Genomic DNA, 26,955 nt, shown 5'->3' on the forward strand with positions numbered 1-26,955 from the left:
GTTCAGTGTCAGGTATTAATGGACTTCAGCGGAGGCAACGTTGGGCATTAACCCTTACTTATCATAATGTATTATACATTTTTGGTAAAAAAAAATAATGTAATCACCAAGCACCAAGCCATGAAATCCTAAAATAAAATAACAAGTAAACCTACATATTGACCCCAGTAATGTCATCAGAACTTGCCTCAGTGCATACATTCCTCTGACAGTGCTGCCAAGTTCACTCAGTAGGCTGTAGGCTATGTGTGCAAGATGCTGAGAATCAGCTGTAGCCTACATGTGATGAAGGATGCAATGCAAATAAATTCACAATCCAAAAGATGCTGCGAGGTGTAGAATCTAGGCTAATGCTAGATAGATTAAATCTATACAAACATTCTGTGGGAGTAGGGCAACATTTCCATTTTAAGCTGCCAGAAGAAGCTATGCTTCATCTGAACTGCTTGTCGGATGGTCAAACAGCTTCCGAAAGCAGATTAGGGGGGGACTGTCTCTGACCATTTCTGTCATTTTCCGAATCCGACATTTATATTCACGTCACGCCGTGATTGGCCAGCTGTGCGGAAGTGAGAAAGAAGCCACGGTTTGAGCTTCTCTCTCTTTTTTAAATTCGTTACACAACACTTTTAATGTGAACAGCCAACTGTAACACTGTCTTCCTGGAGAGACTGTCTGAAAATGTGTGCATTTATCCCCGTATTTAAAAACAATATCACGTCTTCCCCCTCTCGTGCCCAACTTTTCACGCGGCCAGCTTTTCACTTTCTTCAAAATAGCATTAAAATCAACTTACAATTGTGTAATGAGAATATTGTTAGCAGCTTTACTTAAGTGTGTCCAGTGATACATTTCTGGAGGATTGTGAATTTCAATGGACAGCACAAACTGGATTAGCGTCATCTCAAAAGACTTGGCAAATGGACTGTAATGGACTAGTCTTGCATTGCCAGACTTATCTCCACAGCACTGGAGTATGGTCTGGCTACACCTCCTATCTATTCTGGGATAGGTGAAAAAAATGCTCCGGTTGTTTATATTTCTTTAAACCAATCACAACCGTCCTGGGCAGCGCTAAGCCCCGATAGCAGAGATAGCTAAAGGAGAGGGACATCAATGTCAGGCTTTATCCCAGCAATGTAGTTGGTTGAGCAGAACTAGTAATGGACCAACTACTTTGCATGCAGTGATGAAAGTGTTAGCTGTTAGCCGTTAGTGTAATTTCAGATCAATTTCAGATTGAATGGTTAAGATATTTAAGCCTATTTTCTGAAGTTGCATTATGGGATTTTTAGCCTCACGTAAATAAAGTAATCCATTTAAATGTATACTTATGAACATATGTCCTTTCTGTTACATTTTCTATTATACAGACCCAATAGGTGCTTGCCTGCTGTGTATTTTGAGGCCTTGATCTTTCTGTTCTGTTGCCAGGTATCGCTGGGCTTTACCTGAGTCTGAAACAGATAAACTTGATGATGAGCACAACAATCTTCCCGTGTATTCTAGCATATATAGGAGAAAAAGACGTCATGAGTACATGACTGCACCATTCAATTTCCATATCTATGAACCCACTGTAAGGTTAAGAAGGCCAAATGTTGAGCAGGGAAACCAAACTTTAGATCTCCATTTTAGCAAATGTCTGCCCTGCTGAAGTGTCCTTGAGCAAGACACAAAATCTCTATCTCGTCTCTCGGGGCGCTGTTGTGTAGCTGATCTCCAACTGGTAAAGAACAAGCGAAGAGAGAATTATCCTCCAGGGTTTAATATAGTACCAGAACATTAATCCTGATGTTTAAATGTCCTTTTTACAGGCTTTATTCTACTTTTTAGGTCCTTGGTTTGGGAAAAGAACAGCAAGAAGGAACAGATAACAAGGAAGTGATGAAACAGGGGGGGTTGTATCCATGGAAACACGAGAAAAGAGTGATGGGAGAGAAACTGTTGGACACAACACTAAGCACTAAAACAAAATGGTAGGCCCACATCAGCATTTAACAGAGGAGCAGAGATGACGTCTATTGACACTTTAAATTCTGTCTTTTCTCATAATTCCGTTCAAAGTGATTTTGTTTGAGGGCTTCATGCCTTGACATTTTATTATTGTAAGTGCATTTGTAACATAGGGGTGAAACATTGGAATTAAATGAAATCTGGGACTCATATGTAAATGCTGTTAGGTTAGTTTTAGTTTTAATGTCCCCATAAACCCTAAACAAAACCAGGCTTATTGCCCCGAACATTAATATCTACATAAAAAAAAAAAAGAGAAATTAAAAAGTGTGTGAAGTCCTGTAGCTGTTTTTCACTCACATTTAAGGAGCGCAAATAGGAGATGCTACCAGGAACAGCATACACACCATGTGTTTGAGAATTTAGGACTTTATTCCTATAGGAAACGCTTCATAAATATATTATACTGTATACTTGCCTCAAGCGCTGCAAATAGGCTACCTTCAATCTGCAGTTTACACCTGCTGTTTTGATGGCATATTCATAGATGGCAGTTTAATGTTTAATGTGTAAAATTCAAGGCATATAAACCTATCAGCATTGAATTGTTTTCATTTATTTGCCCCCAAAACAAAAAAGACAATGTATGAAAGAGTGGCACAAGTAAGCGTACACTTCCAACTTGGGGTGGAACGGTACACAGAAGTCACGGTTCGGTTCATACCTCGGTTCAGACATCACGGTTCGGTTTGGTAAATGGAGGGGAAAGCAAAACGAAAATGCAGAAGGCAATTTTTTTTTTTATTGTGCATGTGGCTGTACCACCTAGTGTCATACAGTCTCTCCCCTGAGCTAGCTGCAACAGCCTGAAGTGTGTAAAGTAAGATGTAAACAGTAAACAATAAGTACCCCACATCATCTCCAGACTCCATCTGTAACTTGTAAACAAAATAAGATAATACAAAAAATACAGCATCTCTTATTTATGAAAGTGCAAATTACATACAATAATAACAAAACAAAAATTCTACTTAGGCGAGACGTTCCCCGACAAAAGATAAAAGAAAGTATTCTTACTATTAAGTGCGACAGGCATACCTTCCTAGTTTCCACTCTGCCACGACTAGGGTTTAATCCTGGGAGACGGGATTCCCGGGAAATCTGATCAAGACATATTTGTTGTTGTCATACGGTAACGTTGATGCAGGTGACAGTGCTGTACCGTAGCTACGGTAATACAGGCTCACTAAATTCATTTTTTTCAATTCAGTTTTACATAGGCCTATGGCCCTGTCTTTTTGCAGTGCACAGTTGTACATTTCTGTGGTTTGTTTTCTTTAATTTAGTTGAACTTGTATGTGTTTAAAAGAGAAATATGCCTGCCCTGCCCTAATAAAGAAATATTTGGTTAACTTTGAGTGATTATTCCCGTTTGTAGCCGCTTACAAATCTTAACAGCCACAGAATGGATTTCGTTTAACAGAATGGTTTACTTTAGCAGATTTTGTTAGTTTTTATAATGGAGTTCTGTAAAAATATTGGTTTTATAAGGGTTGCCTAGATTTTCAGAAGACAAGTCACAGACATTCCACCTGGCATTTCATAATTAGCGCTGCAGCGGATGTCACGCACGCAGCTCACTTGATCACGCAGCAGAATTGATCATTGCAAACTTTGTTGATGATGGACATAAACTGTGTTCTTTTGCCCTAATAATGATATAAATAATATAAAAAATGTCAGTTTGGGATTTGGGAATGCATATTTGAATGATATCGATACATTACTTGGGCTAAAAACAAACAAACAAAAAAACAGCTATTTCCCGGGATTCCCGGGAAATGGGTCGTCTTTTCCCGGAATCTGATTCATCTAATTTTCGGGGAAAATATTAAACCCTAGCCAGGACCTCCTGTAGCTTCTCAGCTAGGTGAGTGCTTGTGTGCTGCTCATACAGGGCCCGTGTCTGTAGATCTGACGCTTTCATTTCCCACTCAGTCAATAAAATGAGCAGTCACCGTGAGATAGCTTTCCGTAGCACGCAAAGTCCAACCATCAGTAGTTAGTGAAACGGAGGGGGCAGCTGACAACTCATGCTCTATCAACGCCCGTGTTTGGTTGTATATGGAAGGGACAGTTTGCCTCATGTGTGGATGGGATGGCATGTTGTAACGAGGTTCGAGTACATACAGCAAATACTTGAAGCCAGGTTCCTCTACGAGTGAATATGGGCGCATTGAAAATGTATATTCCGATTGCTTCAGTAATTTTTTTGGCCCTATTTGTATCTAAAGCCTGGTTAAGCACTGTAGGGAGGAGAAGTTGGACAGTTTTTTTTTTTTTGTATCGTTCCAGTGATTGGCACATCTGAGTGATGGCGTCGGATATGCGTTAGCATGTTAGATGTATTTCCACTCACGTACCCAACAACTGCTGAGCAACGCCGACACAGTCCTCATCTTATCCACCACTCTCTCACCTGTACAACTGTAACTCACTGGGAAACCGAAGTTTTGGGTCCTCTAACTCTTGTGGGTCGCCACCACTCACTATAGGCTAGGCTACTCGTCCTTAGTGCTGCTAGCTCTGACTCACTCAGTGGACCGTCGACATTTAGGCGGAGCTCGGGAGCTTCAGAGCTAAGGGGGGGGGGGCTACAGATTAGGTGTCCCTAAAGAAACGCGTATCTAACAGTAGTTCCGCATTACATTAATTAATGTGCACGCAAGTTGTATTTATTTTTATCCCATTTTATTCTCCGTGTAAATTCATGTACCGAACCGAGACGCCCGTACCGTTTCGGTTCAATACGAATACATGTACCGTTCCACCCCTACTTCCAACTCTCTGCCCTGATACTTTAGACTTAATTGTTTTTCTTTATTCCAGGGGAATTTGAAGAAATGAGTTAAGAGGCTAATGGGTCACTGAACTGCAGTTGGACCCGTGGCTAGTGGTGCTCGACCCTCGGTGCTCACCGCTTTGATTCTAAAATTTGAAATGGCTATTCTGTGCCAGGGCTGCTGTTGATGTTGGCTGCATGTGTGTAAGGAGGGGGCTTCCTCCCTTCACTGTGCTGATTAGTGTCAGATCTAGCATGCTGGTATTTTTATTGCTTGTAAAAGTTTGTGATGAAATTCTGTAAGTACTGTGTTTTACTTTAAAAAAAGTTGTTAATTGTTGTTGTTTTTAGGGCTTGAGGATCAACATATTAAGTTTAAATTTACATTACATGACCAGTAGTCATTCATTTTAAAGGAGTGCTGAGAGACGGGAGCAACATTTGGGAGAGATATAAAGATGGGTGACAAATTAGGAAAGGGAAAAAACAAATGTCTCCAGAACAGCGTCAGTGCTCTCTAACAATCTCCCGCAAGCACTCACATCCATCTTTGTAAGTTAAGTTTGAGAAACGTTGAGTTCAGTTGTAACCAGAATCTGTGCAAAGTATATGGAAGCTCTAAAAAGCTGAGCAAATCTGCCTGGAGATGTTGGTCCTGTTTATGGTCACGCTCCACCCATGTATCATCTCTGAAGACAGGCTGCCTGCCCAAAGCTGCCAACGCCTGGACCACTGCATAGGAATAAGAAGAGAATTTTCAGAGTGCCCATTTTACCACTCAATGCAAACCTGAACCACTGCTATAGAAACCTGCTTACTAGCTGTGGTCAAGGTGAGCAAGACAGGCATCGCCTTTTACCACGCCACCGCATTGTAATGGAAAAACCAGTCGAGTTATGCGAGTACCATACCACGGCTCGCCTGCTCGTGGCTCTTAATAGGATGGGTGCGACTGCCCAATTCCCCCCCCCCCCCCTCCAAGGTAACCAGCACTATGTTAGAAGCGTACTTTATTTTTTTTTAAATGGCAGCATACACATTAATCGCAACACCAGCTGTATTCTCCTGCTCTTCCTGTGTCCTATGAAGGCTTAAAATGGCAAAATGTGTCACACATTCGTACTCTAATGTTATTATTGTTAATATCACCTGAATTTCAAATGTGGGCACATATTGCACCTAATCAGCCAGTGCTTCCCGAGTACATCTTTTTCACTCATGTATAGGGATCGTAATGTTTTTTAAGGATTACTTATTTATTAAAGAAACTGATCCACCAGTACTTCAACTCAATGCTGATCCCGAGTACTGATCCAATTCCAGTGCTCTCTGTTTTAGGGATGTCAGGGGAACCGGTACTTCAAGGTTTGAAAACGTGACTGTAGTCATTTTTCTACAGTACCATAGGTACCAGGGGATGCAATCGTATTTTATTTATATATCGATTCATCATGTTTATGTTTTCTTAAGTATCAACATTATCCAGTTATAGTTGTCTGTACATACAAACCTTCTCATAACAGGATACCAATATATCTGTGATAAGATAAAATGAGCCGATATATTGTGATATAATATAACGTTTTGGTGAACTATTTTAGTAAAATATGAGATGGTATTCTAAACAAGCCGCCATGACAGTCTGGCTTTGAATTTCCGGAGAAACCAGACCCACGTGACGCGTTCGTACAATCAGCTGCCGGTTTTCATTTTTGGGCGACAATACAGATTAGCGCCGCCCTGCTATTATGGAGACGTATTACAAACGCTCAAGTTGGCGTCGCTTCGGTGTGTTCTGAGGCATTTTTTGGACCTCGGGGAGCCGACTGATCAGTCCGGCTGCCTTTTCTGCCAACGGTCGGCCGTCGGATTAATGTGTCAGGGGCTTTAGGAACACCTAGCTTCCCATCTGTGACCACATCACAATACACCTGAGGCCTGTACTACGAATCAAGATCAACATGTCCTGGATTTCTTTCAGTGATCCGGCTTCACCTAACAACCGCGGTCCCGCATAACCTGTCACGACGCTGGTTATCAACTAGTTCAATCAACCCAGGGTTTCCCAATCCAGCGGCGCGCGCGTTCACATAAAAGAGGCGGTGTTGTTGCGCACCACGACCAATCGCAAACATCTACCATCTATCTATATTTTACATAAGAAGAGCAAACTATAATTCTACATAAATATGAAGAACACAGACACGGTTTTACAGGCAAAATGCAGGAAGGAAAGCTGGCATAAAAAGCCGACGCTGTTATGCGTAAATCACAACGTTTAGCTTATCATTATCCAGTGGTGTAGTCTACGTGATAGTAAGCTCCAGGATTTCCATATACTCACTTAAAAATGCACAATGACACATAACAACATACTTTTCATTATATGTTTGATATAATTTGAATTGTCATCTGTGCTTTATTCTTCACATAGGCTCAATGGAGGTATTTCACCATAAATTGGTGTATAAAAGTGTATCAGAATGCAGGAAATGAAGTCGTTGATGCTTAAAACTTCCCTGGGGGAGGGCACCCAGACCCCCCACTATGATATGCCCCCCTCCTCCCCCAAAGGCAGATTCTGGCCAATATACAGTACAGTACACCCACTATAATACATTAGACTAAACTGGTCACTTCCCCATCAGTCAGGCACAAGATCTGACCATGTATAATTACACTTTTGCTTTCCATAAACTGTCGTTGCTTTAGGCTTTTATTTCAGTTGCAACCCCAGCAGTGGTACGCGATTGTGAGAGAAAATAAAAAAACAACAACATAAAAACATAATTTAAACCGATGTGCGCATTGGCAACACACGGCTAAAGAAGCCAACAAATAGCCTATATGTAATTCCCTCCGCTGAAAATCTATCTTTCATAAAGATACCCATCAGGGAATGTTAACGGGGTTGTCGGTCTCTAAATGTTTTAACTTTTATGAGCGCACCTCTCTCTCTCCGCGAACCGAGCTCCAGCTGATCTTCTAAGAACGGTGACACCGTTATCAGTCGAGTATTGATTGGTCAGTGGGCGGTGCTTTTATACCGGTTGATCTCTGATCTCCAACTTAACCTGCTCCCGACCAGGTTAGGCGTTCAGCATAAGTTACCACGGCGACTGAACCCGATCACAAGTGTTCCACCTTCGTAGTACAGAAAACCCTGGGTTGAGCCTGAAGTTAGCTCGTTGACGCCAAATCTCGCTTCGTAGTACAGGCCTCTGGATGGATCTGTTTTCACCCTACAGTGATTAACATGGGTGATATCAGCTGATTGTGTGTGTGTGTGTGTGTGTGTGTGTGTGTGTGTGTGTGTGTGTGTGTGTGTGTCAGAGAGGACTTGTTAAAACCAATAATACCATTCCTCTTTTGCTGCAGCCATGTTTGTGGAACCACAAAATAGAGCGAGATAGGTTTTGTGCTCTCTTTCCCCCTCGCTCCCTATTTTTTTTGCTCCCTCTTTCTGTTTTTCTCTCTCCTGCTCTCTTCCCCTCCCCCTCTCTCTGTTCCTCTTTCCTCCTCTCTCCCTCTTTCATTCTCCCTCCCCACTCCCTCTCTCTCTCTTTTTTTCTCCCTCGTTTTTTTCCTCTCTTGCTCTTGGTTTCCATCACGCTTTACCCCTCCCTCTCCTCTCTCTCTTTGCCTCTCTCTCTCTCTCTTTCTTTCTCTCTTCCTCTCTCACGTTGCACACTGCCCCTCCCTCTCTCTGTCTTGCTCTCACGTTGCTCCCTGCCCCATCTCTCTCTCTCTCTCTCTCTCTCTCTCTCTCTCTCTCTCTCTTGCTTCTCTTGCTTCTCTTGCTCTTCCTCTTCATCCTCCCCTCCCCCACTGCTGCCTTTCATTTTCTCTCTCCTTTTCTCTTTCACTCCACCATTTCACTCCCTCCCTCCCTCACTCACTCACTCACTCACTCACTCACTCCCTCACTCACTCACTCACTCCCCCTCCCATACCCGTTCTCTTTATCTCCTCCCCTCCCTCCCCCTTCAATCCCTCTTTCATTCCATGCAATCATCTGTTCTGTTTCTCTCTCTCTCTCTCTCTCTCTCTCTCTCTCTCTCTCTCTCTCTGCTTCCTCTATTACGCCCCCATTTTGTCCTCTGCTGTTTCCCTTTCTCTCTCTTTCCTCCATGTTCTCTCTATCCTGTTGTTTACCACACTCCATGACATTTATGATACAAACTTTATTTAAAAAATGACAGAAAAAACAAACACGTTAGGGGTAGGAACATTTTTCTGAATTCTACAATAAAAGCTGTATCTTGACTAAAAGCTTCTCTCCCCATCACTATATTTGTTTCTTATTTAACCCGTCCATCTTTGGTGCTATTTACTGACCTCTGTTATCCACATTAACCCAAATATAACTGCCTGCCTCGTTTACCAATCGGCCCCAAGGCTAGCCGTTTACCCCAACATGGTGGTTGCTTCTGTTAGTCTATGTTCAACAAGTGGCTAACTCGCCAGGCTACAACAATGACCAATGACATGTCATCGTCCTCACAGGAATGTAAACTAGATGAACCAGGTGACGGACTCACCTTTCAGGCTCACAGAGAGGATGACCTCACAAACTGATCTGGAAGCTTGCTGAGGCTTTATTGCAGGTAAAATGCAAGTGTTGCTGTCCGGGCTGGGTATGATTTGAAATTGTTTCAATATAATAGAGTTGCAAAGTGAAGAGTTTTCAGGCGCCCCTGTTTCCGGAAGTTAAATTCCAGTTCATGTTTCCCAAAGACAGTGTTATGTTATGTGGTTTTTTTGATAAAAAGTCGAAGGTACAAGCCTGTGTGCATAAAACATGGGGCAAGAACAATTATTATTTTTTACTGAATCATTAAAAATGCTCCTCACACTTTTCCTAAGTCCAAGGTTATGTCTTCTAATATCTTGTTTTGTCCAACCAACAATTTAACACTAGAACGGCCATGACGGTCATTTTGATCGTTTTGAAATGTATATGTGTAATAACTTTGCTGAATAAAAAAATACAATCCTGCTGCTGCCTGACTTTTCCTAAAAGAGTCTGTATTTTAATTTAAAATTGTTTTTATATACATTACACAAAAGGCAAAGAAAATACAATCACTTTTACCTATTTCGGCCATACACGGTCATATTGACCGCTCAGATTTTCGCGGTATTGTTTTTAATTTTTCACGCGGTTGAAGATGCATCTTGGTTGCTTAGTAACTACCATAGTCTCTGTCAGAGAAACGTGACTAGCGGTCTCGAGTAACAAGTGTGGGCATCACCGATGGGCCAAAGGCAAAGCCAGAGTCGGTAACGTAGGCTACTACAGCGTGGATGGACTCTGTTCTGAATCAGAAGGCAAACACCGGGCGCTCGCTCTGTGAAAGGCGCGGTACACGTAGCTGGCCGGTGGCTGTTTACATGTTCATTTAACTTTATACATCCTCGAACTGGCTGGAATCATTGCACACATCCTCTCCAAGGAGTGCACCAACAGTAAAATTGTCCGGAGGAAGTTCATGCAGCAACTGGTAGAGAGCTGAGAGCGGAGTTTATGGAGGAAAAAAGGGCAGCGGCGCACGGTCCGGGCAGCGCTGCGCACCGCAGCAGACACCAAAACGGAGGCAGTGCCAGGTTAGGTTATAGCTAAATGTTCAAATAAGATACTTTTAATTGTTATTGGGCTGTTATGAGTTAAGTTTAATGAATTCCCACACCATATTTTTCGGGATATGAATGTATGAAATAATTACGGTTTACTATGCCATGATGTGAATAATTGAAACACGTATTACTACTCAAATGTATGATTAAACTTAATTTCGGTGTTATTACGTTTTTCTAAAGATATCCTAACACAATACATAATACAATATCGCAATTAGGTATTTATCATGAGAGATTATAGAGTTTGGAATCTGGCGGTCAAAATGACCGCTCACGGCAGTTCTAGTAGTTATGGAATTCCGGCACTTCTAGTGTTAAAAGCCCAAAAATATATAATGATGTAAAGCAATTAAAACCAGCAATCATTTGAGAAGCTGGAACCAGTGAATGTTTGCCATTTTGCTTGATAAACAATTGTCAATTGACTAATTGTTTCAGCACAATATCGCCATGTGAGATGCCTTATGACTTTGAATCAGAAGTTCTGGACGCACTCTTATAGAGCGGTAATGTGGAGCTAACATGGCTGCCTGCAGAGACTGCTATGGCCAAACTGTCTTTTAGTTAGCTCTGTCTGGACTTCAGTGTGTTTTTTATCCAGATGTATCCAGAACAAGTCTGGATACAATTGAGACAGACGGCAGTTTACACCTAGCATCAGAATTTATCTCGAGCAGCCCTGTTTGGTCAGATTTCACTTCCCTCTCCCATCTTATTTGATCAGTGGGAAACTGTAACTGCTGCTAAACTGAAAAAAATGCAAATTTTTGCTCTTGACCATACAGCTAGAATAGAGGTTTACAGTGGCTAGTGGGTGCGTTGCATCAGATGCAAACTTTGTAACTTTGCCCAAAGCTTTCTGGCATGCGGAAATCTATTTATTTGGCAGCACTGCTGTGCATTGGCATTGCGTACCTGTATGTATGTACCTACATGTATCTGCACCATATGTTGTGGTAATGGTAGTGGTAATTGGATCCCAAATTATTAGTGAAATCTTGCTATTTTTCAAAGCTGTGATTCCCTGATCCGATCGCATTTTTATAATGCTGAGTTTGTGAACAGGACCCAAGAGAGCGGGAGTTCTTGTTGTTGAGAAATGTAAGTCACACCCCTTGGCATGGAGTGTAGCTGTTATTAGGAGAATGGTCTGTTTAGCTTCCTATTGATGGGAAAATGTATCTCTCTGATCATTGGTAACCATCAATTTAAAGAAAATAGGAACTTATTTGCAACAATAAAGCAAAAGTTCAACATCCTTGGTTTTGCAAAGTGATCAGTTGTGTCGCTTATTTTTTGACACCTAAAGTGTTTTTCACTGTATCTCCCAAGGGAGCCATGTAAAATTACTCTAGCTGGAAATACTAATAAAACAAACCGTAGATGTCTAGCCCATATTAAACACAGGGCTGTTCTTCACATTGCAATTAAAAACAGAGAGCTCTGACTGTTATTACTGTAGTTGTGTTCTGTGACATGGGAAAGTGCATGCTTGCTCTAAAGGAAAGATGATCACTTTATTTAAATTAATGTTAGTAGAGAGATCACACCTTTAATAAGCACTGCATGGTCTAATACACTCATTTATAATGCACACATGCATCTACAATTACAATCAACTGTCCATTAACTCTTGTTATACCATGGTCTGGGTGAATACTCGATTCTGATTGGCTGCAGGGTGTCCATAAAAAAGTGATGTAGGACACCTACTAAAGGAGTTTCGGTGAAACTGTCTGTTTACCGTTCTAAATGAATGCGCTACATTAAAACAAAAAGGAAATGTGAACCGGTTATTTCCAACTCGTCCTCTGAACACCACAGGATGGCGCTAACACACAAGCTGCAAGAAGTAAGTTATACTGCCCCTCTGAACTGACACAGTTTCACAGCGAATAACGTTATCTCACATCCCGTTCACTGTTAAGGTCGCTACTTCAGCCTGCGGCCGACAGTAACGTTACACATCGCGGATCAAATTGTTCGTAAAAGTCGTTACATTGTTTTGGGGACAATGACATGGCTGGATAGCTAGCTTGTCTTGTTGTCAACATACTGTCAAATTATTTTTACTGATTGCCAACTGTACACAATGTTATTGTCTTTGGATCTTGCTAGCATAGCGTTAGCTTTCTGGCTTGTAGCTGAGCGGACTATAAATATCTCCCGTTGCTAATGGAGGCAAGTCGTATATAAGGTCCTTCCTATTTCCTGGAGGAGTGAACAACGTTTGCATTGCATAACAACCTTATAGGATGGGAATGATAGTTCCAGGTATTAGTCAAACCATCAGGCGTAAAAACTTTAGATTTTGATTGTAAAACAAATTAAAATATAAACTAATGTTTAAAAAATATACTCATACTCGCTATTTCGCGTGTTTATCAATGCCGTTTGGCCTCCATTGACTTACATTACCTTCTTCTTTTCCTAATCCAAACCGTTTTTTCTTTTCAGCCCAACCCCCACACGCCACGTGGCTTTAGAAAGACGTTGCAGACTGCAGTCAGCTGTATACAGCGTAAACATACACGCGGACAGCTGAAAATGCGTACAGATAACACGCCTCTTGGCTTTAGGAAAGTGGCGTTTATGTTTACGCAGTCATGATGTCATGTTGTTTATTTGGCAAGTGACCATGGTATAAGCGGGTTAATGCCCTTCGAGGTGTCCATTGTCAGGTATTAATGGACTTCAGTCGGACGGTCACACCTCACCGTCGTCCATTAATACCTGACAATGGACACCTCGTCGGGCATTGACCCTTACATAGCTTCCATTGACTCACATCGTCTCAGTGAATTCCAGCAAAGTAAGTCAGGCTTTGGTTTGTCTATTTGCACCTTTTCACGAGTCCTCCCATGTGTTGACACTAACTAAAGTGTTAATATGCGTAGAAAACATGTCAAATGTAGTTTTTGTGTATGTAATGCACATGTATGCATTTCTTGGGAGGAAGTCAGTCTATTGATTCCCGTTTTCTCATTTGCCTCCATAGTTTGCAGCTTTTGTGTTGTCTCAGTTTCTGCATTGGCATGACCTTTGTGGACTCTCAGGCCGCCATTGGCCCCGTCTCACAGCTCCGCGGCAGCTATCTCATGTCTCCACGCTTCCCTAATTTTGCTTCTCTTGAGATGTAGTGAAAAGAGATGATAGTTCTTCACAATATCTCAAACGTGTTTTCTAAGGTGTCAACCAGTGGCCCAATTGTTTGTTTGTGTGTGTGTGTGTGTGTGTGTGTGTGTGTGTGTGTGTGTGTGTGTGTGTGTGTGATTGAGGGAAGGAGAGAGGGATACGTTGGCATGTTTGCTGCATCGCTAAGAGTAGCACAATACCTTTATCTGTCCCTTTACTCTCATCTGTTTCTTTCCCACCATCCATCTTCCATTTCTTCTTATTCTTTTACCGCATTCTGCTCCACTCTTCCCATCCCCCTCCGTTTCTCTCGCTCTCTCTCGCTCTCTCTCTCTCTCTTTCTGTCTCTCTCTTCCACCCCTCCCCTTTCTTTTTCTTCAGTATTCTTTTCTTCCACTCTCGCTTCCTCTCTTTCTCCATTTTCCCTCTCTTCTATTTGCCCATCTCCTTGTCAGTCACCTTCCATCTCTCTCTCTCTCTCTCTCTCTCTCTCTCTCTCTCTCTCTCTCTCTCTCTCTCCCTATGTTCTTCTTCCCCTTTCCCTATCACACACTTGCATTCAAGTCTGTGCATTAAACAATCTTCCAACACTTTTCCATACTCATAAACCTTATTTGATAAATGAGAGAGAGAGAGAGAGAGAGAGAGAGAGAGAGAGAGGCATAGAGGATACACAGAAAAGGACTCGGCAATAGATAGAGAAAAGACATAAAGGAAGAGAGACAGACAGAGATAGGCAGAAACAAAGACAAGGAATGACAGACGGAGATGGAAGAAGGGAGCGAGAGTGAGGCGGGAGTCAGCCTGGTGGAGACATAATTTCCGACTGATATGTTGATTTTATTTTTTGTTGTTGGTGGTGTTTGTGTCTTGGGACTTTGAGGTGACCCATTTATCATCAGACTAGCAAGGAGCCTTGTGTGATATATGAGCTGCACATGTTTTGTCTGTTTGTTTTTTAAACCTACCGGCCACATGTTGATTTGTTGGAAGAATATTTGTTTGTTTGTTTGTGTCTGGTCTGGCTGGTGTGACCAGAGTCCCTGCCGAAACTGTGTTGAAGAAGAAGACGAAGCGGGGTGGAGGCGGGCTATGTTAGCCCCGCCTCCCCTCATCCCTCACATATAAATCAGAGGCGAACGTAGCCTGTTCTCACTCAACACTCGCACTGAAGAATGAGATCCTTAAAGCACCTGAAACCTCACAGCAGGAGGAGCGTGGTGAGTTTATTGGCTCTCACTCGTAGCATGTTGGGTAGTTCACTGAGGTGGTGGGCAACATGGGTTGATCACACTCCCAGCTGAAAGACGACAGGTAGAAAGCTGCCTTCAGAGATGCTTTGGCTCTTTGTAGGGTTTTTTTGTTTTTAAAGTTGCCCTTTGCAGATTTCTTATTTCTCACTAATTAAGGATTGTGTCTGTTATTGACTTTATTTGCCCTCTTTTGAGCTTTTTTTTTTAAACTCTTCTTCCTTCCTCTTTTTCTCTCACTTGCTCTGTTTCGCTTCACAATTTTTTTTATCTTTCATTCTGTCTGGCTTTCATTTTGTCATTTTCTTTCTCCTTCTGTCTCCTGGTTGCTCACTGCCTCTCCCTGCCTCTCTGTCTCTACATATCTTTTTTTTCTCTTTCTTTCTCTTGCTCTCTTTCGACTGCTGCCACACTCACCCTCTCACTTTTTCACTCAGCTCTCCCCCTCCCTCTCCAGTCTCTCTCTCTCTCTCTCTCTCTCTCTCTCTCTCTTTCTCTCTCTCTCTCTCTCTCTCTGCCTTCGTCTTTCCCTCCCCCCCACCCCCTCTTCTCCTTATCTCTCCTTCACTCTCCCTCTACCTTTCATATTCTCTTTTTTCTTTTTTTCTCTCCCCCCTCCCCTCCACTAGACTCTTGCCTGCTCTAAGCTCTCTCTCTCCTGCTTCCCTCCCTCCCTCTCTCTGTCTCTGCTTTTTCCTCTTTTCCCTCTGTGTTCTCTCTCTGCTCTCCTCTGTTTTTGTCTCCTCTCCTGCTTTTACATTCTTTTTTTATTTCTTAATCTTGCTCAGTATTTTCTTTCTCTTTTTTTCCCCCTCTTGCACTTGAATGTGTGTGTTTTTGTGTAGACCAGTAGGCCATCTAATCCCCCACAACACACACACACACACACACACACACACACACACACACACACACACACACACACACAGAGCCATACATGGTTAGCACGCTGGATTAGGATGTTGTCTTTCATAGTGTTTGTGTCTCAGTCCCTAGATCTAAATATTTGCCAATTTGCAATAAAGGGCTCCTACACAAATTTAAATCAATCAATTTTGAATCAATCAAAATTTCTTTCTCTCTCTGTGTCTTTCTCCTATCTCTGTCGACAACCGGCTTAAAGAGACACTCTGATTGGATGATGAGCCTCGACATCTTTTTGTCCTCATTGGATCACTTTTGATGACGGACACATTCTCATTGAAGGACAGTATGCTGTAGTGTGACTGAAGCCAAATTATTGTCATTACTTTTCTGCCTTAGTTTAGATTGTTTGTTGCCTAAGTGTCCTGTATTGACAAATGCACACTGTTTTCATGTTTTCTTGTTATCAATAAGCTGAAACAACAAACCATTACCTAAACTTAAGACATTTCATTAAATTCCCCCCTCAATATCGTACAGTAGAATGAGTTAGAACAAACTCAATTTGCTGTTTGTATCTTTATAGTCAGATATACTTTGATAATTGCTTCCTTGCAGTGCTGATGCCTTGTCTGTGTATTTGTGTCTCTTTTTGTTCCAGGAGGAGGCGAGCCGGCGCCTGGGTAGATGTGAGCCCAAGGTAATGGCCAGGCTGGTGGACATAGGCACACAGACAGACCCCGTAGTCGTGCTGTCCCTGGCCCAGGCCGCCGTGCTAGGTCTCATCTCCCAGAATGAAGTGTTCGGCGCTACCATTGCACCCAACGGCTTCTACACCGGCGAACCCAAAGAGTCCCCCGCACCACCAGTAGACGGCGTCGACTACGAGTACGCAGACCAGCTTATCGGAGCCAACGGAGATTATCTGGGAGACAACTTGGGAGAAGACGGACAGATGCAACCCAGCTGCAGTCAGAGGAGGTGGCAGCAGGGGCCCCCTCAACATCCGGACGCGAAAATGGTGGGCCCCGATCGTCACAGCCTTCAAGGCGGTGACGTGTCCTCATCCCATGTGTCCTCTTCCCATGTGAAAGGGGAAGTGGTGAACTCTGCAATGTCCTCCTGTGTCCACATGCTTAACAATCTGGCTCCCAGAGGTGGTTTGGTACAAGTGGATCCAGCCACCCTCAGAGGCAACAACAAGAACTGTGCAGAGTGTGAGCGGGAAGCATCCAACCAGCCGCAAGCCAACACACACGGTCACCCTCCTCCCCCCCAGGTGAGCCACAGAGGAGGGGAGCAGGGCCACAGAGGACTGCAGAGCCAGCGCCCTATGGGGGGCCACGGTCGAGGTGGCAGAGAGGACGAAGAAGAGGTAGAACACCAGGGGAACAACATGATGAAGCCCACCCAGCAGGATGAAGCCATCAGCAGCTACTTCCAGACCAGCGAAGTGGGCAGCTATGATTCTGCCGAAATGGGCATGGCGGGCGAGTACGAAGACGGCAGCCAGAACATGATGTGGACGGATGGGAATGCAGGAGCGCAGCATCAGCAGCCTCCGCACCCCCAGCCTCCTCGTCGCCACGGCGGCCGCAGAGTGGACCGGCTAGATATCAATATCCAGATTGATGAATCTTACTGCGTGGATGTGGGAGATGGTCTGAAGCGCTGGAAGTGCCGCATGTGTGATAAATCGTACACCTCCAAATACAACTTGGTCACGCACATCCTGGGCCACAATGGCATCAAACCACACGCCTGTCCACATTGCGGGAAGCTCTTCAAGCAGCCCAGTCATCTTCAAACCCACCTGCTGACCCACCAAGGCACGCGTCCCCACAAATGCACCGTCTGCAAGAAGGGCTTCACCCAGACCAGCCACCTGAAGCGACACATGCTCCAACACACTGACGTCAAGCCCTACAGCTGCCGCTTCTGCCGCCGCGGCTTTGCTTATCCCAGCGAGCTGCGAGCGCACGAGGTGAAGCACGAGCGCGGACGTTGTCATGTCTGCTCTCAGTGTGGAATGGAGTTCCCCACCTACGCCCACCTCAAACGCCACCAAACCAGCCACCAGGGCCCCCACACCTTCCAGTGCACTGAGTGCAACAAGTCGTTCGCCTACCGTAGCCAGCTCCAGAACCACCTGCTGAAGCACCAGAGCCCGAGGCCTTACACCTGCTCCCAGTGCGGCCTGGAGTTTGTGCAGCTCCACCACCTACGTCAGCACTCGCTCACTCATAAGGTACTGACACTTCCGCTCCAACCCAGACTTCCTGACTGCTCTAGTTACAGACGCACTATACATATTACCTGCATAGATAATGAGACTGTTAAGGGCTTTTCTTTTGTTATGTAGAAGAAAATGAGAATAGAGAGTGAAAGCAAACAGGCACACAAAAAAGGGGGAACTATCAGATCACTAAAGCGAGGCTACCACACCTGTGTTCATCTTCTGTGCTTTACCCACTCAGATCTGGGTGAAGTAGGCAGGCAGGAGAACTTACCCTGGCAGGCATCCATACTCTGTACTGCGTCCGTTGTGTCTTTAGGTCGGACTTTTGTTGTGACTAAAACTTTCATGGGATTGCTGGTGTCAGAATAGAAGTGGATAGAAACAGCAAAATGTCCCACACCAAGGTCAGAATTTGCTTGTTTTTTTTCATCCATATAAGGCTTTTTTCATTGTAGTGCTAACAAGTCTGGATCAGGATAACCCTGAGCACAGTTTATCACTCATTCTCTATTCAATAGAGCTCCAGGATGTGTGCCCTGGGGAGAATTGAGATTCTACCTTTGAAAGAGGTTTGTTCATGTTAACAAATAAGGACAGATCTGTTGCAAGATAATTCTCCTGTAAGCTGTAAAAAGTCCCTTTCACTTTAAATGTTTTAATTAAGGAAATGAGAAGTAGAACAGATATCTGTTCAGTGCTGCATTTTCACGAAGATTTGAGTCTGTACATGCACAATGCTGAGCGTCTTCATGTAGCCTACTCCTCATTATAGACTGGCTGAATGAAATGTCTGTAATTGCTCAGTGCCCCCTGTGTGTTCTACACACACACACACACACACACACACACACACACACACACACACACACACACACACACACACACACACACACACAGGTGAGGAAAAGAGAGATGAGGACACTGAGGGAGCACAATTAATTTAATATTACCACAGGACTATCATTTCCTCAGTTTGTCCAGTTTTTAGGCCTTGATCATTTTGTTGTTCTAAAATACCCAACATGTGACATCTTGACATCTCTCTGAAACCGCACTCTTCATTTCACCTTTTGAACGAGGCATTTTTTGGAAATTGCTAGACTTTTTACTTCCCACAGATAGATGAATTGCTAGACATTTTACTTGACACAGATAGATGGAGCAACGGATGGATAGCGTTTCTAATATAACTCACACACTGGCAATTGAAAATGCTGAATTCCTAAGGATTTATAAATGTGATCACTTTCAGGGGAACAAAAACCCTGAGCCACACTCATCATGGAAATGAGAGAGCAGTCAGTATTCTCAGTGGAGAGAATGTTCTCTTTTGTATTTGAGCCTGATGTCTGTTCACTGCTCCCCCTGGTGGACAACAGCAACACAGCACAGGTGTGCAGACTGTGGGGAGGCTGACAGTCTGCCAGATTTGTCTGCTTATACAAACATAGTCTCTCGACCCACTGGTGACCTGTAATACTTATTTGTTCTTCTCCATAAACCAGAATCCAGTTATTCAGATCCACTTGTTTGTGTGTTAACTGCAGAGTGGTGTATGGTGCAGCAGCACATTCATTGAGACAAGCCTCAAGGCCTTAGATGTCGGGAATTGTCTGCTCATGTGTTCTGCTTTTCAATGTTTATACATATACTGTCGCGTGTGGTTAAGAATATTACAGGAACAGAATAAGGAAGTGTAGAAAGGGCTTTTTTTCCCCCTATAACTGTAGTAATCTTTTTTGGTATACCCAAAATGGCTGCCGTGAATTTTGATAAAGTCAAACAAATGATCGACCTCTCACAGGCAGGATGTGAATATCATTAGGTTAAAATGTTCAACAAAATCATCCCAGACAAACGGTTGCTTTGCCATCACAGCCGTCATGCTCTTCTTTGATGCATGTTTGACAGAAACGTTATACCTTCCCTGTTGTTTTGTGGATGACGTTAGATATTAGGCTACAGTAGCACAATTTAAGCCAGTGGTTTTCAAAGTTTGACACTGTGGCCCCTCCTCAGTCTTACTACTTCTGTGACGGATAATCATATCTCATTGTTTTGGAACTACAGTTCCCGTGATGCTTTGGGGGATGTTAACAGGAAGTACAATGTTGCCATGAATTCAGTGAGTTATGTGGTGGGCTACAACCTTTTTTGCACCCTTGTTTACATTTTTTACAGAAGAATTATCACTGGATGACTTTGATAAAACATATTCTTAGGCAAGTTCTGGAGTTAAGAATGGCGTATTTTTTTATGATTTAGAACCGAATGAACAGTGCAAGTCATTCTGAATCTTAAAATATGTATATCATGTCTGTTCAGATTTGTTCAGAGTTGTGATCCTTGACACTCAATCTGGTGCTAAGGTTTTCAAAGTACCTTAATTGTCTCCAGGAGCTGTGTGCCACTGTAGCAGCTCCAACTGCTAACTATATTGACAAGCAGGCAGCCAAACTACAATAAATAACATCGCGTTGCACCTGTCCCTTTTACATCACCCAGCGTCCTCCTTTCAACTCTCTCGCACCTCCCCCCTAACAGTTCAAACGATCTTTGAATTAAGCAATAAATCCACTTGTCTCAATTTTAGTGAACAATGTGATGAGAAGAAAAATGACAATACACATTTCTATATCTGAATGGTTAACCCTTTCCTGCTCTTTGGACCCTGCAGGGGATGAAAGGCCACAAGTGTGACGTGTGTTCCCGGGAGTTCACCCTGTCCGCTAACCTGAAGAGGCACATGCTGATCCACAACAGCGTCAGACCCTTCCAGTGTCACGTCTGCTTCAAGAGCTTCATCCAGAAACAGACCCTTAAGACCCACATGATCGTCCATCTGCCTGTGAAGCCATTCAAATGCAAGGCAAGTGTTTGAACTTGATTCATTTTATTTAAAAAAAAAAAAAAAGAAAAGAAAAAAGATAATATTCTGGGTGATAATAGCAAGATTTTCTAATTCATTTTGGTGTGAAATGAAATGTAAGTTCAGTATAATTTAATATTACAGGATTTTGTGAGGAATTTCATAAGGATAATACGCTTTGATATCAGTGGTTTTGCTACAATAAAATCCACATTCTTACCGTGGGACAAAATACAACTGTGAGCTTTGAGGCAACTGTCATCAGGCAGGATGTTTTCAACATGTACAAGTAGCTACTTTGACGTATACATATCTTTTAAATTAGTTTATGTATGTGTTAGGGCTGTTCGATTTATGGAAAAAACATCATAATCTCGATTATTTTGGTCAATATTGAAATCACGATTATTTCACACGATTACTCATTGACTTTTGGAAAGACGTTGCTTTTGTTCACTACTGAATTCAAAAAACAGTGAAAACACCTTGAACTGTGAAATTTCCCATACATACTTTTCCCGTTATAATATAAAAATATAATAAGAGTTAACTTGCAAAACGTAATGTGTAAAATAATTGTTTTTCTTGATTACTCTGTTTTTGTGATAGTTTGTGAAGTCGTAATCACGATTTAAAATTTTGATTCATTATTTATATATATATATATATATATATGGTTATGTTTTTTTTTTTTTTTTTTAAGGTATGTGGCAAGTCTTTCAACAGAATGTACAACCTGCTGGGCCATATGCATCTCCATGCTGGCAGTAAGCCCTTCAAGTGTCCCTACTGCACCAGTAAGTTCAACCTGAAGGGAAACCTCAGCAGGCACATGAAAGTCAAGCACGGAATGGACGTCTCACCAGAAGGACAAGGTGAGGCCGACTGCACGCTGTTGTCACACAAACTGTTCTGTTATTTATCCAGTGAAGGTTGATTGAATGTTTAAGCTCTACTAGGCCTGTAACAATTATTACATAATTGTCTAATCTATCGTAATTTTTTTACGTAATCGCGGTTTCTTTGTTTAACTGCAATGAATTGCTAACATTAGCTAAGGCCATAAGGGGTATGACTGTTGGTGGTCATTGCTGATTTTGTTTAGATGTACCAAATTGTAATTATATCAGTGATTAGTGGTCGGACTGTTGATCTAAAGCTATGCTAGCGGCAGCTGTCACTTGTTGCCATAGCAGCTTCAAACGTCCTGGGCTATAGCTGCCTGAAGCCAGAAAAAATGGAACATGCTCGTGTTTCTGGCCTGAAATCTGCCCGACAAACCCGTTGATTAAATAACCATCATCACCCCCCACCTTTATTTTTTCAGAGGACTATATATTTGTATTATTATTTAAATTGTTAGTTGTTGGCACTTGTACCTACATGCAACAAAAATGACAAGGGGGATACAGTAATGGTAAGTAAAGAAGCAGTGATGACTATTTTGCCACTTGCTTTTGCCAATAGTGACTATTTAAAAAAAATCTCTACTTCAGTCCACAATTCACTCGAGTGACCCTCTGATCACAAACCTGCTACTGGCCTGGTCGTACAGCTTGGAAGCCTACATCAAAGCTCTAAAACTCATACACACATGCCCACAAATATAAGTGATTAACATGTTTAATTGTAATTAGAATATTTAAGTAATATTTGATAGTAACAGACCATCAGCGTGCACAGCCTGAATATATTAAAGTGCTCATATTATGCTCATTTTCAGGTTCATAATTGTATTTAGAGGTTATATCAGAATAGGTTTAGTTTTCAAAAAACACCATATACTGTATTTGTTGTATTGCACATTGCTGCAGCTCCTCTTTTCACCCTGTGTGTTGAGCTCTCTGTTTTAGCTACAGAGTGAGGCATCTCACTTCTGTTCCATCTTTGTTGGGAGTCACACATGCACAGTAGCTAGGTAAGGACTACTACCCAGTCAGAAGCAGAGTATGAGGGCGTGCCACTCTGGCAGCTAGGCGAGCATTATAACGTGTGTTACAAAGTGACGCACGTTTGAAAGTCTGGACTACAATAGAGCTGTTTGGAGCAGTTTGTGAACAGTGTTTTCTGTTGGAGATGGTAAGTCCCTTTGGGATGGACTTTGGACTTTTTCACTTTGTAAACCTATAACGTGCACAAAAAAGATATATAACACAATAAAGGAAAGGGATAAAGCCAAAAATGCATAATATGAGCACTTTAATATCCTTCGAGCCCGTCATGCTCCGTCTAAGATGCCGACACTGTTTCATAATACGCGGTATTATTTTGCTCAGACACCATGGATCAGTGATGTAATTCATTTTTTTCCTTTTTATTCAGGCAACAATCATACCAAAGCCTTTTTTTTTTTTTTTTTGCTGCATTAATGTATTATCGACTTAATCTCGCTTGTTTTTGCTTTTCACTTTTTCAGACAAAGTTTAATTTATTGGTGTAATGTGTTTACGATTACTGCAACATCAAGTATTGCAGGAATGTTGAAGGCCCAGAAAACCTATTTCCTCAATGAGCTTCTTACTACGTGCCATGCGATCCTACAAGAACGCACAACTTTCTGCCAAACATGAGCGATTTCTGTTTTGTTTCCCCTTTATGCTCGTCTCACTAGTTTGAGATGGATTGGGTGATGCCATGTACCTCCACGCAGAATTTATCGACATTTGAATCAGAATCTGATCTGACAGTTATGGGATTGCCTGCTTATGGAGCCTGGCCACTGTCAATCAAATCTGATCAAATCTCACCCGCACAGTGAGTTGTTGAGTGTTAGACTCTTACTTAAAATGACATATGGATATTTTTTTCCTTTTATCTATCGTTGTTGCTGTTTTTAATCATACATATCTAATGGTACAGGGAAACACTTCAGGGGCTTTAATCTGAAAAACTAAAAAAACAACTATATATATATATATATATATATATATATATATATATATAAAGTCAGAAGTTTTGTAGCACAATCATGAAATTAATAACTCCTTCATTTTTTTTAATTCAAAGCAAGAACCCATATCTATTAACATAGAATGCAATAAAACAATGTGAAACAGGATGTGTTACCCTAATGAACACTGGTGGCCCAGGGATATCTTCAGCATGATGACACTAATTGTACGTGGTAGCTTTGGAAATGCACTTTATAATGCTTTTATTGTTTGTTTTGTATTTCCCAGAAGTTCTTCCAGAAATGGATAGCCAGGGGGAGTATGAAGGACAGAACTTCAGCTTTACATCACCAGACAATATGGACAATGGTGGCTCCCAAAACCTCACTAAACTCACTACAGCAAACATGGAGGACATGGAGGAGTATTACAATTTCGGGAAGGATACAAGCAGCTACACTACACCTTGAGTGGTGATGAACTGATGAACATGTTATGTTTTTTTGAAGACAGAAAGACATTACAGAGTTGTTGTCAAGGCTTTGGGAGACACTGGGGACAGGGATTGTTTTAGTTTTGGCCTCCTTCCAGAAGAGCCAGAACTGATGGACTCTGATGGGAGGCCAGGAAGGAGACGCACTTCAAGGGACACGTTTCAGTTCTGTTGCTGTGGCAGAGACACTGAAACTGCCAACGCTGGTCTGGAGCTCATTTATTTTGGGATTACTGCGCTTACCGTCTCAAAGACTCGCACTGGCAGACAGTCAAATCTGTATGTTGTGTGTATGTATCATGTTATTTGAAGAAGAAAAAAAGAAAAGAAAAAAAGTTGCAGTTGCAGAGCGATCAGTTACATTTGATGTGATAGAAATCTGTTTACCATTTTTGCCAAGTTTTTTGTCATCCACCACCAATGTATGCCCTTATATTTTTGACTGAAAGTGCCAGCTAGATACATTTGCAACTAAGCTTCCACCATGTCAGCTATTTACTCACTGTATATTGAACTTTTGATACATAGTCACAACATATTCATAGGTTTGAATGCTCTTACTAAACACTTCCTAATTGTAGTTACCCATTCCTGCCCAGCCCTCGGTTTAAACAGGCCGCTCTTTCAATGCGTGTGTGCTTTCTGCACAGGACATTGTAGCCTTTTTCTTGCCAGGGCACTTACTACCAAAGTTGCTACTGTCCCATGTCGGCTGATAACCACAAAACAATGTTACCGACATGTAAAGCCCTGCCACTGTACAAATGATCCTGCAACATGCAGTGTGTTTACACACCGTTTTTGTCTCACATGGTTTAGCTTTACATTAATATTCTATCCCGTGTAGTGAATATACTGCTCAAAGTTTTTGAATTACAGAGTGAACAATACAAAGCACTTTTTTTCCTTTTTTTTTTTTTTTTATTGAGACCTGTCATTTTTCTGTGAAGGCTGTCTCCAGTAGGAGTAAACTCATTTGCCTCAAGGAGAAGAGCTGGGGGAAATAAGATCTTAGAATCTTCCAAACCCCCATGACGGCAATATTAATAGACACAAACAGATATGCTTTCTCCTCCTTTTTTTTTTTTTTTTGTAAACTGCAGTTTCCTTCATATGGATATTTCACAGTTGTCAGTTTAAAAGCAAATTGAAGAATGAGCCGTTTGGATGGAGAATCAGCAGTTTGGGTTTTTTGTTGTTTGTAGTTTCAGCACTCTTAAATCCAGGGCTGTTTTCACTTCACTTTCAATTCACAAAGATATTTCCGCTCTCAATGGGGGGAAAAACATTGAGGCCCTATTTTAACGATCTGAAACGCAAGTAGCTTTGTGGGCGGATCTCGGGCACTGTTGCTATTATACCGGCGTGATAAATGACTCTTCCGCCCGACGCAAATCTAAAATGGGTTGGTCTGAAGTAGCTTACATTACTCATAGGTGTGGTTTGGGCGTAACGTGCAATAAACCAATCAGAGCGTTATCTCACATTCCCTTTAAAGCAGGCGCACTTGTTCCATGGCGGATTGCTATTATAATGGCGGATTTGCTAGGCGCACGCTCTAAATACATCTATGGGCGCACACCAGGAGCGGTTCACAGCCGAGGAGACCGACGCTTGCTATTGATTTTTCTTTTTGACAAAATATAAATAAAGAAATGTCACAAAAACATACTTACCGATATTTTGGGCTCACTCTCACTGAATCACGAGGTTATGAATGCATGGTGATATTTTTGCAATGTAGTCTAACATTAGACCAAGATGACCTCACTATAGACGATGCAGCTCTTCTGTCTCTCCTCTCCCGTGCTGCTGCTGGGGCATCCTTAAGTCCTCTAATATTTCCTCATTTATGTCATCAACACATCCATGATAAATGGAAATGTGTAAAACAAGGTCATATTTTTCCTTGTACACTCTACATTACGGCCAAGCATGCACCTTTAAAATAGCATCTGGATAACGCACCACTGACTTTAGACTAGGTTTTTCCTGGTCTGTGGGGGAACTGTTTTCTGAAACTGCAAAATAGCACCATGGAACGTTTGCGCCGGAACACGCCTCCTCTTTTTGCTGAACCGCCCCCGGGAGCGCAAGTTCATTCCCTAATTTACTGACGTGAGTCTGTTGAGGGAAAAGTCAGCTGTGCGTCGGGTGCAAAATAGGAATGATACATGCGTCGGTGTACAAAGTCACTTGCGCTGGGTGCAAGATAGGGCCCTGAAAGTGGATATCAAATCCAATCTAGATTTAAAAGAAGAAGACAAAATTATTTTGGTGGTCCAGGTTACATTTTGTATGATTGAATTGAAAGTGGACTGACACTAGTCCTGTTATTCATAATTCTGTTTTGGGGAAGACAGTCAGCTCCCCCTGTCCTGCCATGCAGGTCAGCCTTGATATGCACACTAAACCAGAGGAACCGTCTGCTAGTTCTTCTTTGAAATGAGGAATATCAAACTGAGACCTCATGGAAATTGACCATGACTTATTTAATAAAGGTTCTCTAGTTTAAATGATGGAGACTCGTGTTTTAATTTGTCACTAATGCAGTTGTTTTAACAACTACTGGATGGATTGTCATGAAATTTGGTTCACACATTCATGTCCCTTTCTGAATGAAATCTGGAAAGATTTGCAATTTGTCCAACACTGTGGTTTATGATTGAACACTTCAAAACAAGTGATATACAAGGAGTATCCGCACACTGGAAACACACCTCCATTTAATTGGATTAATGCTGTTTTGACCAACTACAGGTTTTCCTTATTAGGC

General features: G+C 42.2%; 1 protein-coding gene across 5 annotated transcripts in view; it reads left to right on the forward strand.

Annotated features, from left to right (window-relative positions):
- znf710b (zinc finger protein 710b) overlaps positions 1–25,251 on the forward strand; it is a 32,573-nt gene extending 7,322 nt beyond the window's left edge. Inside the window, exons 1-6 of one of the 5 annotated variants that reach the window (XR_004107513.2) lie at positions 14,550–14,793; positions 16,349–17,935; positions 20,604–20,795; positions 21,499–21,670; positions 23,407–23,549; positions 23,975–25,251. Coding sequence is in view for 4 of the 5 variants with exons in the window: in XM_031314017.2 (XP_031169877.1) it covers positions 14,749–14,793; positions 16,349–17,935; positions 20,604–20,795; positions 21,499–21,670; positions 23,975–24,156 (2,178 nt within the window). In the remaining variant the exon portion in view is untranslated. Of the gene's footprint in view, positions 1–14,549; positions 14,794–15,946; positions 17,936–20,603; positions 20,796–21,498; positions 21,671–23,406; positions 23,550–23,974 lie in introns of those variants that run through there. The other 4 variants (XM_031314017.2, XM_031314019.2, XM_031314018.2 and 1 more) reach the window with 4 other exon arrangements.
- The last annotated feature ends 1,704 nt before the right edge of the window (positions 25,252–26,955 follow it).

The sequence above is a fragment of the Sander lucioperca genome, chromosome 3 (genome assembly GCF_008315115.2).
Source record: "Sander lucioperca isolate FBNREF2018 chromosome 3, SLUC_FBN_1.2, whole genome shotgun sequence".
Lineage (NCBI taxonomy): Eukaryota > Metazoa > Chordata > Actinopteri > Perciformes > Percidae > Sander > Sander lucioperca.